Source organism: Prorops nasuta, unplaced genomic scaffold, assembly GCF_024137725.1.
Source record: "Prorops nasuta isolate Cenicafe-Biocafe unplaced genomic scaffold, Cenicafe_Pnas_1.2 PNAS00019, whole genome shotgun sequence".
Taxonomy (NCBI): Eukaryota; Metazoa; Arthropoda; class Insecta; order Hymenoptera; family Bethylidae; genus Prorops; species Prorops nasuta.
The window spans coordinates 981,333-995,976 of NW_027116816.1; the positions used below are offsets into that span (position 1 = coordinate 981,333).

At 37.9% G+C, this 14,644-nt stretch overlaps 1 protein-coding gene across 2 annotated transcripts in view; it reads left to right on the forward strand.

Annotated features, from left to right (window-relative positions):
• CARPA (Carbonic anhydrase-related protein A) overlaps positions 1-14,644 on the forward strand; it is a 109,700-nt gene that overhangs the window by 86,689 nt on the left and 8,367 nt on the right. For both annotated transcript variants that reach the window (XM_066738729.1, XM_066738730.1), the window contains exons 5-6: positions 10,922-11,017; positions 13,647-13,713. In XM_066738729.1, the coding sequence (XP_066594826.1) occupies positions 10,922-11,017; positions 13,647-13,713 (163 nt within the window). The remainder of the gene's footprint in view (positions 1-10,921; positions 11,018-13,646; positions 13,714-14,644) is intronic.

Below are 14,644 nucleotides of genomic sequence, written 5' to 3' on the forward strand. Positions count from 1 at the left end.
ATGTAACAAACGTTGCATGGAAAAAAGCCGAGGTGGTTGATATGATAAAATAATTGGTATTTATTTCAGTAGACGAAGACCCTATATTATTATTAGTTTCCGCGTTTAACAAGTGTTTTCCCTTTTGAGTTTCCAAGAAGCCTTTCAGCTGCACGAGGAGAGTTAGGCGAGTAGGAAGTTTGTGCCTTGTGTAGCTCGCCGAGTCAGCAAGCAGCTGAGCGTCGAGCGTGTCCAACCGTGTTTTTTTATCCAGTCGCACAACAATTTTTCCAGCCTGTCGACCGCCAAGCCCCGCTCTCTTCATATTTTTTCTTCTCTTTATTTCGCGCTCCCTTCATCATCGTAACAAGAGAAAGCCACACCTTCGCCTATCATAGAAGCCGCATAAAGCAATAAAAAGCCACGAGTGCGTCCAGCAATTATAGGTGTGCATCTACGATGAGCATCGGGGCTTTCGATGCGCCATGAATCAAGGCCAGTCACTGCCAACTACCTACCTATCTACCCCCTTCCCCTTCCCCTCCCATTCAGCCATTCCACACCAGCACATCTACATACCATGCGGTACATATATACGCAGCGAGCAAACCAGCCAACCAAATAGCTTCTAATCCCCTGCACCTCTATCTTTATAGTGTGATCGCTTCATCAAACTATATAGTATACCCTAGCTCTCTCATTTCCCTTTTCTTACCTGAAACTATATAGCCCCCTCTGTCGTATTCTCTCTCTCTCTCTCTTTACCGTCCCTCATTGCACAGTGTCTCTTCTCCATCCAAACATATACATTATCTTACCACGACTACGCAGAGTCTCGTTAAAAAATTAAATTAGCCTTAGAATTCATCAAAGATTGTTTCAGGGTTTTTTTTCGTAATATTATAATTCAGCAGCTGTTTTGATTCTGCGAAGCGTGAGTTGGTGCAATTAAAAGTTTAACCGCGCGAAGGGGAGGAGAAAATAGCATCTACAATGAACGGAGGAACAATCGAACAAACACAGCCAAGTGTACATGTGCACATAGGTGCGTTTTATCGATCGGACGTTACGCTTCGCACCCGCCGAAGAGAGTTTCCGTTTGCAAAATTTAATCTTATTTGTCCCTGGCAAATAATATAGCGTAGTGGGAAGGTGATAGGATGCGTGACCTTGGTGGAGATGGGGCGGATTGCACTTGGTATCTGCATACGCAATAATAACACATGTACGGTGGTTATCGATATTAAACCAGTTGCGTGATGGTTTTGAGCTAACGACGGGTTTAACTGACCGGAAGAGGAGGAGGGGGGGGGGGGGGAGGGGGTGCCGGATTTTAACTATGCCGCTACTAGCACTACTATCAATTATCCAAGCTACCGCTAAGCTTTGAACTCCGTTTACACCTTCGGAGCGGGTTGAGCTCGCGTCTAATTTATCGGCACTTGAATTCGTTTCACTCGCACTTGACTTATCCGCAACCGTTCCCGACGGCGTAAATGCCCTTTTTCACTTTGCCGCCATCAAGTACTTTCACACAAATGGTCCGCTTCGCTCGCACCTGTAATCTTGAAATTCGCTAACGTTTCACATGCATCAAGCAAAAAATAATAAATCGTCGAATCCCTCCTCTCATTTAATCCCACCCACTCGGAATTTACCGTTTTATAATCGTATAATAATAACAATAGGAGTAGTGTATAATAATTGTGAAAGTATACATATATATATATATATATATATATAGTGGTATAAAGATAACAAACAATCGATCGTACGCTGGTGTTCGAAACGAGTCGCACTGTGTTTGTTTTCCTATTAATAAAAATGTAATGGAATTTCAGTTTTTTACGAAAGCCATTCCATATTATTTCCCTTTTTAGATGTCGCTAAACTCGACTATCGCGGTGATTTTCCATTGTTAGTAAAATAGAAGCTGGGTACTTTTAGTGATTCTGAAAGAAAAGAAATGTTATTCTTGGAGGAAAAAGTGGAAATCTGAAGTAGCCGGGTCTGGAGTATATGGTGGGTATACCATCAAGCAGCTGCGTCTTACAGCCAAGCGGCGGTATAAAGATGCCAATTGCCCGTAATACTAACATACAAATCGCATAAATTGATTCATTAAATATTGAGCCTGGTAGCAAATATCTAAAGTGCTAAAAAGCAGAGAAATAAAAATTATATTACTTTAATTCAACAAAACTGTTAAACTTTGGTAACTGTTCATTAAAAACTGCTTATTTAAGCGAAGCAGTATTTTGTATAAAAAAATTTTAACTTTAAAAAACAAATCTTCTGGATCATTTATCAATTACGCAACCACTTTGCGTTTCATTTTCGTATTAGACTGGCGTTTGTGTGTGTGTGTGTGTGTGCAGGAGCTCCTTTAAAAATATAACAGTAAATTTTCTAATGCAGGTCCGCAGCGGACTGAAATAAAGAATTTTAAACAATAATAACTATTTGTATATGTTCATATCAATTATCTAGCTCCTCTTCTATTCGCTTAATTCCCATTTCATTATACTATTGAAAGCTATGACATGTTTCCGAGTCTCTTAAATTGCATTTTATTGCTTGGATAAAGGCGATGATTCCTGTGGGTACGTAGATCCCATCGCTAATACGGGCTTTGGGTTGCGTAGCTAATTAAATTTAAATCACGGTATTTGCGCTGGAGCCGATATATATATATATATATGTATGTATATATATCACATGATTAACAGAGAATTTAACGAGAGAGTCCATTTGCGGATATGAGAAGTTAGGTAGAGAGATAAGCGAATTTCTGTCGAAGGTTCTCGTGTGGGTAACTTAAAAGAGGGAAAAGCCGGATATAGTGACAGGTGGAAGGGACGAATCTAATCGAAGCGACTTCATAGAATAATGGTACCGACATGGGACACACAGGGAACCTAATTCAATCGGGTATGCACTAAATTTGGACGCGCGGCTTTTGCAGTTTGGGCTTGTGTGTGCATGGAGATGATCGCACGCGTGTATTTGTGTAAGAACGGCCGTTAGGCGCAGAGCAGAGACAAGGATGGGCTATTGGAGGGATACTCGAGCCACTCCATCAGCTGGTTGTCGAGCAGGCTTTTGGCATCAAAGCGGCCCGTCGCTCAAACACGCCAGTAATGGGTCAGACTCGCTCGAGTGCCATAGCCCTTGGAATCCCCTTGTCCTCGACTGGAGCTTTCAAACCGACCCTACTCCACTTCATCCAGGCCCTTTCCGCCTCCTCTTCCACCCCCTCCTTTCCGCTCTTGCTTCCTCCTTCTCATCCCCCCTACAATTCCCACCTCTTCGAGTCATTTCCACTCATGGCGTGTCTACACCTACATCCAGTATACCATACCCAGGTAATGCGGATTCGAGTTACGCTTCATCAACAACAGCCCAACGCTTGGAATCCCGAACAAACTTTGTCAAACTTATTCATCGTGATAAGACCTTCGCTAGTTTGCGGGACGCCACCCTGCAAATTGTACGTGCACATGCAAGATCTTTGTACACACGCATCTATATATATATATATATATACATGCGAACCACAGAGGGCCCAGTCGAGTATCCTTTCCTGGCAGCTGAATGTATCCTTTACATTTTTCCATAACAATGTGGATGGCTGTTCATACTCATCGTACGATTGCAGAGAGATGTGTATATAAATATTTGTATCCCTATACGTAAGGTATGTTTTTGAACGTGGTAGGTACCACTCCCTTCGAGGCTATAGGTGTTTTAGGGGAGCTGAAAAGCATTATGGAGAAAAGAACCACTTTGTAGAGGAAAAAGTGCTTTAGGAGAAACTCGGCTTATATACGCGTAAAGCAAAATACACTGTGTTGAAGTATGAACTACAAATATTTCTTCGAAAAATAATTGTTTACCTTCTCTCGAAGGAGTCATTCACGTTGATTCGTTAATTTGTTCTGTTATCATTGAACAGCGATATATATTTATTTTTAACTCAGACTTTACTAGAAAAGTTTATCGCGCTGGTTCTTGGAGCAAGTGGAGAAAGCCGTCTGTGTGTGCTTATATGGGCGCGAGGGTCAAACAGCGGGTAATGTTCGTAGCGCGCGGTTTCCAAGTCTGTCGATGTTTGTCCAATCGAAATTTTTTTAATGTTTATTTTCTCGAGGGATGATATATATATATATATAATAAGCTATAGGAAGAACTGATTTAGCCTCGACTGTGGCAGTGGCGTTAGCTGGACGTTTCACGAGCCTTGCCATTCATTTCGTAAGGAATACTTCAACGACACCAAGGCAGAGTTCCTCAATCCTTCCAAAGCCAAGGAATCTTCAGGTCTGATCGAATTTTCTTGGGAATGGTTACCGGTAGCTTTCTATTCGCGTCCTCCTATAAAGCCAGCATTTCACGTAAAGTTTCCTGACCTACTTGTCTACTCCAAAGAACCGATAGTGCTTTCAAAGTTTGCCTTCGAATGTATGACCGTTTCCCCTATTGTCCTTGCCACATTCGATATTTACGCCTTATTACTCATAAACAGCATTAAACACGTCCTTAAACATACACACGTATATATACATAACAATATCATAAGAAGCTGAGTTTTTTGCACAAAGAATGCTGGATTCAGCAATCTAGCATTCTTGACCAAGTTTGATGCAAGTTTAATGGGTAAGACAAGACAAGGGTACGTTGTTGTTTATACCACTTCTCTCTCTCGATATTAGCACAAGTCTTGCGGTCAACGTCTCAACTGCAGAATCTCAGAGTTTACCGGAACCGTTGGTATAGAGCCTTTGCCCATTCTACAAAGGAATTCCATAATTGAATAACAAAGATTACGATTCATACTTGGATCATGCCTTTGTATCACAAAGTTGCGTGAAACTCTAAATCAACAAAGAATCTCACCCATACCTATACCTGATAAAAACTATCGATTCAAACAACATTCGCGCGAATCTGCTGAAATCGATTTAACCTGGTATATACGCACCTAAAAGGGTAAGAGAAAAGTGGGGTGGAGTAGAGAGAAAGAGAGAGAGAGAGAGAGAGGGGGGGGGGGGGAAGAAAAAAATGAAATCATCTCATACAAATTTGCTTAATTATTCTAGTCAGAGGTTTAACCACTCGAGAAACCTGAGTGCACGTTCCCGTAATTGTAGTGGTCGTTTGTAGTTGAATGACCCTTGTCGCATTGCGATTGTCTGCTGCTACAAGTACCTCTTACTTCCGGTTGGTGTTAAAAGGTCCGCAAGGTACACGAGTTTTTACCTTTTAAATACCTACGACTGCGTGACACGTGTTGAAACTCGCGCTATGAGAACAATTTGCTAAACTCTGACGTTACAATGTTCCAATATTGCTAAAACCCGTACGAATTTATGCACGTGTGGATGATGCTTATGTAACAGCATTATTAATAACTTGTTGCCTGATTAAAATTTCACTGCTTTTCGGAATATGTAATACATCGAAAAATATTATTGCACAAGGACGTAAGCTTCTCTTTTCGTGGAATTTTATCCATAAAAACGATCATGTACAGTTTTACTCAATAAAACTTTCTCCTTCGTGTAACGCGTCGAACGTGCCTAGCGTCCGAATGTTTTATTGCCGTAAGTAATTTAGTTCGACCCCGGTGCATGTGTGACACTTGGAAAAATCAGCCCTTGCGGGTAGTAAAATCAACCACTGACGCAGGAAAGTGCTCGATCTTCTGGGGCCAATATGTTTAAAATTTTTATTCGAAACAGTGCTTTAAAGTTTTTCCTTTGGCAGAAGGTATGTAATAGCACGAGAATTTGACGCAATAATATTTAACAATATTAAGCCGTATCCTGATGGGCGATATATCGCCGTTAAAAAGGCAGAATTATATTCATATATTAAGTGCAGGTTCCGAGGATAAAGTTTGCATGTCAAGTCGAAAGAATCATTCTTGGCCGCGGCGGGCGCGGCGCGACGCGGCGCGTCTCGTCGCTAGATATTGTAACTTCTGTTATACAAAGTAAGTTCATCGTCGGAAGTTAGAAACGCAGTGGTTGAAGAGGAAAAAGCTCGGTTTTCCGAGTGAGTTGCTGAAGTTGGAGCTTTACCCGATGCGAAACGTTTCCCACTTTTTCACGCGACTGCTTTAACACTTTCATGATCCAGTCGGTGTATTGTTATGCTGCTGCAATTCAAAGACTTCAAAGCTGCGATCATTAACTGTATATAATTTCAGACTCTCGCAAGTCTTCTCGTATTTTTTCGAGGCATTATGGTAAATAGTGGCAAGCAAGGCATAGGTGTATGCGCGCCCCCTCCCCGTACGGCGTGAAGCATTCTGAACGCACCTTAAGCATAATTAGCAGGATAGAAGCCATGCTCCCATAGTGTTCATGTGGTCTATGGGCATGCCGTTACGATTTCCGGCACAATGCACTATTCTACAGCGATAGATATATGACTTTAATTCCACTCCCTCTAGCTGGATCTGTCAACTATATTAACCCATGAGGGCTGTAAGCACTAGTATAGTATACACGCGTACATTCACTAGCGTGCACTTACCTACAGAGCTATTAAAGCACTATAGCAAAAGTTGCATAACTACTACTACGAATGTATTAATGCACGGGCAACTCGTGTATATCGTGGCATTTGATCTTTACTTTGTGGAAATCATAGAATCATCTTAAGTTAAGTAAGCGTACTTCGCCTCTGCGTATCCCAGTTTACGGTATCCGCGCGCGTATATTTAAAACAAAAATACCCCCCATCGCTATGCAACAATCTCTAAATCACATTCCATGCGTTGCTCCGGTTAAGGCAATTTACTTGCAACTTGTATCTAAATTTCATTATAATGCATAGATTTTATACTCTATATACAGGCCGTGTCTTATATCGTGTTCTTATTACATTGTAGTTATTGTAAAATTATAGGAATAGCAAAGGGGGGGGGTGACGTTGTATAGGTATATATATATATATATATATATATAGGATAGACTAAATATTCTACACTCCGTTACCAAGGACGCTTGAAATCAGTCGAATATTTTCTGCGGCTATATGCAACGGTGTTTGCGAGACTTCAGCAGTCTTTCAAGAGTGATTATGCTCTAGTGACAGCAAAGTGGCGGGTAAAGCACGAGGGGTAGTCCTGGAAGAGGCTTTGAGGGTGGGCGAGAGAATGTGTACTGTATGAGAGGGAAAGGTTGTACATGGAAGAAGATACTTACAAGAGAGGCTAGCTCTGCACTTCGCGTACCCAAGGTGAATTTCGAATTTCCAGGACGCGGCAAATTTCAGGAAGCACTTTAACTTATGATAGGTAATCAGAAGAATCATTCAACGAACAGTTAATTTTTCTAATAATAATTATCCCACAGTGTTCGATTGATTCTAATTATTTAATAATGAGTAAATTATACATCTTGTATAATTGGTATCACACGAATAATTAAATTTTAATTAATTCTTGGCTTATTTTTCCATTATTTAAAACTGCACCGAAGCAAAGAATTTCAGAAAAATTTCACGAATATTTGTTCAAGCTCTCTTTTGTCCAATTTAAATCACAGAATTTGTAAAGCGTCCTAAAGAAATTTACGAAAATCTTGCGAGTATAATACCGCTGACTCAAGTAAAGCTGACAATTTCTTGCGGGGTGGTGAGATTATTAAAGGAAATTTAAAATTCTAGGACCCTCTGTGTTTGCTGGGGACCTTGTAGTTATTTTTCTTATCTATTTCATACACACAGTAATATTCGAGCTAAGCTAAGAAGAAAATAAATGCATTTGACAAAATTTATTTGCCAGTCTGCTTTCCAATAATCGAAATATATTCGATTTTCGAGTTTCATCACAAGATTGTAGACTCAATCTCGACATTTGGCGTCTTATTTCCTTCCTTCTTCCCCTTACGTCAGACTTCTTATTGTCTGACAACGCGCTCTGCTTTCTGCTGTTCGTTCCAATCTGCTCGACTGCTTCCTGGCCTCTTCTTAATAGACACTGCTTCTTCCAGCTGCTTGTCGAGTAGCATTTAACCTAACGTGCAGTCACTCTCTGGTATTCTATTTATATATACCCAATCCAATCAATAAGTAAGAGATTAAAAAGTTTAACAACATTGCATTTATAACATAAATCTTATAATGAGGTAACAGGGTTTAATACTGACATTCGTTATTATAAAAGATGGCCATATAATTGGTAATTTTGTTATGATCGAAAACGAATAAATTTCTCTTGGGCAAAAATGTAGAAATATGATTGAAATGTTTCGGCTAACAAAATTCAATGGAATTTTATATTTTGGATTCATTCGACTGATCATGCAAAGTTTGAGCCGTATTGCAAGATAATGTTTCGTGGTTAAATAATAATACCAAATGAGTTTATTCAGAAACATATCACGCAACAGCGTAGTTTCATTGTCTTAAAAAACAGGTATAATTATTATAAGTTTAGAACAACGGATCCTCCAATGTTGGCTTCTAGAATAAATACAAGAATCGTATTTGCACTCGGGATCAAAACTAACCTTCGTAATAGCAGATTAAAAGTTATATGCTTCATATACCTGTAAACAATCTAAACATTTAAAGGTTTATTATAATGAACTTATTGTAATTGGTATTAAATAATCAATGTTTTTAATTTTAGGTAAAGTAGAACAAACTCGTTATTTTAACTCTATTGTCCACGATTGGATAAGAATGATGTTAAAAATTTTTCCGAACGATTGGGAATTGTATTGGTATTTCAATTATGTCGTATATCGATGGCTATCTAGCAATTTTATATGTCGCTGGTTCTGCCGTTTCTCTCAAATAGTCGTATCAAAACATCGTAATTAAAATATGAGAATGACTATTCCAGAATGTTGGAATGCGATAGTGAAAGTTTGATCCTCCGAATACAATAAACAACAGAGGCACGCGCAGCAAGAAAAGACTATAAATTTATTGTACGTGAGGAGAAGAATGAATTTTTTCTTTCATTAAACGAGCAAAAACTTGAACTTTGTTTGAACAGTTTTAGCCAGGGGCAACGCTCCTTTATTGCAGGCTTTAGACAACAATGTGACCAGACTTCTCTGAAAATAAAATTTATTTCATGATCGATTAATTATAAAGCAATTTGTATACGAATCATTTCTATTAGATGTCGGCGAAAAATGCTGATTAATCTTTCATTCTCATCGTTTAACAATCTGCATTTTTTAAATGCATGTTATTTGGCTCACTTTTAAACAAATGTTATATTATGGCGTATGTTAGAGATAATTAACCATTTGGCATTGTATTTGCTGGCGTTTGTTAAATTATGCTAAACTATGGTAAAGTACATATGCAAATTCGAATGTACATACTTGAACAGTTTTAGACGTGTGTAAATCAACATACGCACATAGCGATACAATAACCACGATTGAAACGTATTCAAACTCATTATAGTGATTGTGATCGTGATTATATGGTTATACGTGAAGCAAAGAGAAGCCACGATCCACTGATTGTTACTATTTATATAATTTGTGATTGCTGTCCCTTGGAAACTTGAACTGCATTCCGAGCCGCGCGTTCACGTAAACTCTATATATGTATATATATATATATATATATATATATATATATAAATATACATAAGGGGCAGGCTGCAGTCTTGTCAAAAAGAGATATAAATTGACAAAAGGGCAAATGAAGGTTTTTACTAGAAAATTTGAGGAATGCTATAACAAGAAAATTTCGTGTAGATTCTAAAAAAAGGAATGGATGAGTAATTGGTTAATGAAGTGGGTAGAAAGATAGCGCATCCGCTTTGACTAATTTAAAATCTACTTTCTATATTCTTCTGTCTCTTCCGGGCTCTTTGTAGATACCAGCATACCGGATAGTTAAATACTTTCACATCTATATACGTATATTCCAATTCAGCACAAGCGATGTAGTGTGTGTCCTGTGCAGCATTTATAATACAAATGGCTGAATAATTGTAGCTTTGTACGCCAAAATTATATTGTTACATTATGAAATACGTGAAAGAGATAGGATGATTCTGACGAAACATTTTCTCTAAAAGACATGCATGTAATTTCTTGTGACAAGATTAATTTCACCAAATTAATGATAATCCTCACAGATTGCTATTTGTAACGTTACGTTACCATCTGTTAGAATTTCAATTAAATATTTAAGACTATCTCTTCTTGCGATAGATAATATATATATATATATATAGGTATAAGGGATTTAAAAAGGGAATTCCTAGTTTTGTGTAATGCATGATAACGCGGCAGATGCGCACAGATGTGTATCAACGGAAAGCCCAGATTCAGCCGGGAATCCCGATGTGTCAGATTTGGATTTAGATCCGATGATTTCATCCTTAACTTGCTATCTCCGAGCCGGATCCTGCGTCTTATTGGCCGATTATCTTTCCTACTGGAAATGTTCTTGGAATGTAATGGTATGAATACCATCATTAAGGGGAGTTCGGTATTGTGTTTGGGCCACTCGAATTGCTCGAATGGGAATAGAAAGACAGCTGCGTAGAAGAATCGGTTAAAGCGAGTAAGACAAATTTGAGGAAGGACTCAAAGGATTTGGAAAGGTCTGAAAAGATCTAGAAAGCTCCTTTATTAGTTTCAGTCTCTCATTTAAGTAGCTCTTTAAGCCTAAGTCTTACTCTCCAATCCAACTAGCTCAATAATATTGCCAATATAGATGATAAACGCAAATAATTCTAAAGCTCTCTTCGGAACTTTAGGATAAACTTAATTATTAGTTACTTCGCCAAAGCTGTAGCTTCTTTTTCAGATATTATTTTCTTTCCAGTTGCGATTAAAAAAACTTACCTCATCACCTTTCTTACTTAAACAAGAGCATAGAGAAACGAAAGCGTATAGTTCATATACTTTTATAATGTTGAATTAATGTTTTTATTTATGTTTTATTACAGATTCAAGTTTATGGATTTAACGCAGAGCTTTATCACAATATGAGCGAAGCCCAGCACAAGAGTCAAGGATTGGTAGCCATCTCTATTATGGTTCAGGTTGGTTATAAATATACACATTTTTCTATGAAAATATAATTCTTGAATATTATTTACGAGGTAAAATGATATATTTAATTCATAAGAGAGTTATATCCTTGTAATTGTTACAAGTAATCTGGGGTGGAATAAATTTCAAGCGAACGTCATTAGATCTCTTTTACGAGCAGTGCGGTTCAATCAAGGTAGGAGCTAAAATCGAATCCAATCTCACGTACTTCCACGTACAGGCGACTAGTGACTTAAGGCTTAATCAGTTCCGCGAAGCGCGTAAATTGACAATTATGTCGGCAGTTAAAACCCTCACCACCTGCTGTACTTAGATCTAGACCACGCCTTCCCGACGTTTTAGCTCTGTGTGAAAGGATAAGACCAATGATCAAATTTCAGCCAGCTAATGAAAGAAATCTCGCAAGTCGTATCATACTCACCCAGTTTCGATAATCAATTTAATTCACTTGAGAATTTGCTTTCAAAACTTTCTCGTAAAAATTTAATCTTTCAATTTTATTTATATATAATATTCGTGTCTTATATCCTATTTCGAGTAAAGTCAAACGTATATGTACTCTAAATAGTGCATTTTATATTCTTCAAATTTTGTAATTGGCATTAGTATTGATTTATTAATTGGATCTCCCCATCATTCGGATCAATCCTTATATAAAAAGGGTATTATCTTTGACAAATAATTTTAGCTCTTTTCAAATCTATATTTCATTCAAAATCATTAACGCTCGCTAGAGAACACAGTCCGTATTACAGGTTGTAAGGGCAAATGTGAGTATCCTCGGAACGTTCTTGGTAAATGCTTCCTATAACAGATACAAAAATTAATTTTACCTTAGAACGTAAGAGATCATTATCGTGTTTTAAAGGTGTATCAAGCAATCTTTTTAGTGCGAATTAATTCTATTTTTGCACAAATTTGATGTAAATTACTAAAATATATTTATATAAAATTTCTTATGATTTGATAAATAATTGAAATATATAACTTTAAAAATCTATATAACCTATGATCTCATAATTAGTCTATCGTAAAATTACTTTATTTTTTTTTTTAATATTTAGGTTATTTGATAATAAATTATATCATTTTTGCTCTCCCCTGTATATTTAACGCGAGCTTTAGATATTAATACACTTGTTTTATTTATTATTATTTAATTTTTATAATCTATGATTGCTTCGAATCCTCATTTATTATAAGCGTTTATAAACGCAATCAGAAATAATAGGTATAAAAAGTTTAATTTGATCCAAATCCGATTAATTACTTTAGTCACACAGTAAGCGTTGCGATATTAGTTTTTAATCGATCTCGCGTTAATGATCGTTGTGCAAACTAATGTTTAATTGGTTAATTGAGAGTAGCTGATGATATGGGAACAGAGCCCAACAGACGGTTCTTAAATAATAAAAGCAGTTTAAAGTTGCTCGGCTTATATAGCCGTTACACGTACACGGTGTTTGATTAACATGGGTGTTAATTAGTAGGTATCAGCGTGAAACATTGACAGTAATTTTGATATGATGGATCAATAACTTATTGCCCTATTAATTATGAAAATATTCGTATTATCTCGAGTACCTTCGCTAAGATGTTCATTGCAACAAAATACGAGGAATTTTATTTTAAAAGTATTAATAATTTTTGATGAAAAAAAAAGTGCCAAAGCTTTTTTATTTAGTATATGTGATCTCATCTCTTGGACTATGATGCTACGACGAAATGGCAATAACCAATAAGTGTCACAAATATTTACTTGCAACCTTGTATCTTCAAGCCGGATGATCTGTCCATGATTTTTTAACTGACTATTATTCAAATAGTTCCCATTACTAATGACAAAAAATGCAAAATTATATCGAAGAATTGTAAATAATCCCAAGGTGGTGCAAGGTGGCCGTTACAGGATAAAGTTTTAACAGGTGCTCCATCTTCCAATGAGCAGATCGTAAAGGTGTGTTGAAAAGGTGCAAGTTGACGAGTGTAACTTAAACGGATCGTACCCCTGGGCACAAGGGATGGTATCTAAATTATATAAAATCAGGAAACCACGCTGAGGAATGTAAAATCTGGGTTGTCACAACGTTTATTTTGGTCTCGTCGCGATTTGTATTATAATGTCCTAAGATGGCTGAGCATTTTTGGTATATTCCACTTATATTATAAACTCGCTCAAACTTGTTAGTATTTAACTAGCTTTTGTGTTAATAAAAGTATGTAATAAGAAAACGATATTGTACAAAGACATCGAAGACTTATGCGACAAAACTTTCCATCGGCTTTATTGACGGATGAACTTTGGGGATATTTATCGTTACTTCTGAATCGCGGTTATGTTAGGCTAGGTGGCTTTTATAGCTACCTTTAATGGCGCCCAGTGTAGAACTTTCGAAACGACTCTTTGCCTTCACCTCTTTATGCGCTGCACTTAGCAGCACCGAACAACCTCTTTCATGGGAAATCGATGGAAAACGAATTAGGGCCGAGTAGAATGAGAAAAAGAGAGAAAGAGCTAAAGAAAGAGTGGTGAATGATGGCTGAAAATCAGCTTGGAGGAACTTGGCCGAAGGGCATGGATTATATCTAAGTATAAAAATAAGAATGTTTCTGTTTCAGCTTGGCGAGACTCCGAACCCAGAGTTGCGGATCATAACCAGTGTGTTCAACAGGGTGATACATCGAGGTGGGTGCACCATCGTTTTTAACAAGTTCCTCTTAAGCAATAAACAATAGGTACCCAACTAAGCTCATTTGTATAGCTATAGAGTTGTGGCTATATTACTAAAAAAAAACTAAATATATCATTTACATTAAGGAAAATTTAATTGAATACTCCAAGTGAGAAAAATTGCAGAGACTCTGAATAGAATTTGTATCAAAAATTACTGGTACAGAAGTGACTAGTGTTAAGCTGCTGTCACTATTATGTGCATATTTTATGAGTAGATGACAATAAAAGAATGGCGAGCATAGAAGGGAAGCGACAGTGTTTTTAGCCGTTAGCCGCGTATATTTGAAAAGCCTCGACCGCAATTAATAGGAAGTTCCAAAAGGTCTTGGGGCTGTGCAATGTGCATGGGAGAGTCTCGGACGAAGAAAGCATGGTGGGAAAAGTAATTCCTAACTAAAGGGAAGGCAGTGCATTTGGGTGAATGTGCACTTTACGCACCAAATACGTCGACTCGAGGTTCTTCAGCAACTGACAGTAGAAAGTACCCGTCTCGTGGATAACCTTGGATAATAAATAAAATGTTGGGCAAAAGAAAGAGCGAGGTGAGCTTGAGTCGAGTGGAGGGTAGGAGAGTGTGAGAGAGAGAGACACGGGTTTGGGAAGAAAGAAGAGAGGATGGAAAGTGGGGATGGCACACGACTCGCTGAGTCGAGATGTTGAAAAGTCGAGGTGGTTGCTGGTGGTGGTGGTAGTGGTGGTGGTTCTGGAGGAAAAAAAAAATATAGTAGAGGCAGATGAGCGTGGGCCGCTCACGGTTGGGGTGATGCAAGCAGCTGAGGTAGCTTGCTGCTGGCTGGGTAGAAAAGGTAGTAGAGGAGGTTAGTGGGAAGACGACTAGGAGGGATGGAAGGGAGGGGGTGCGAAATGTCTCTCTTAAGATAAC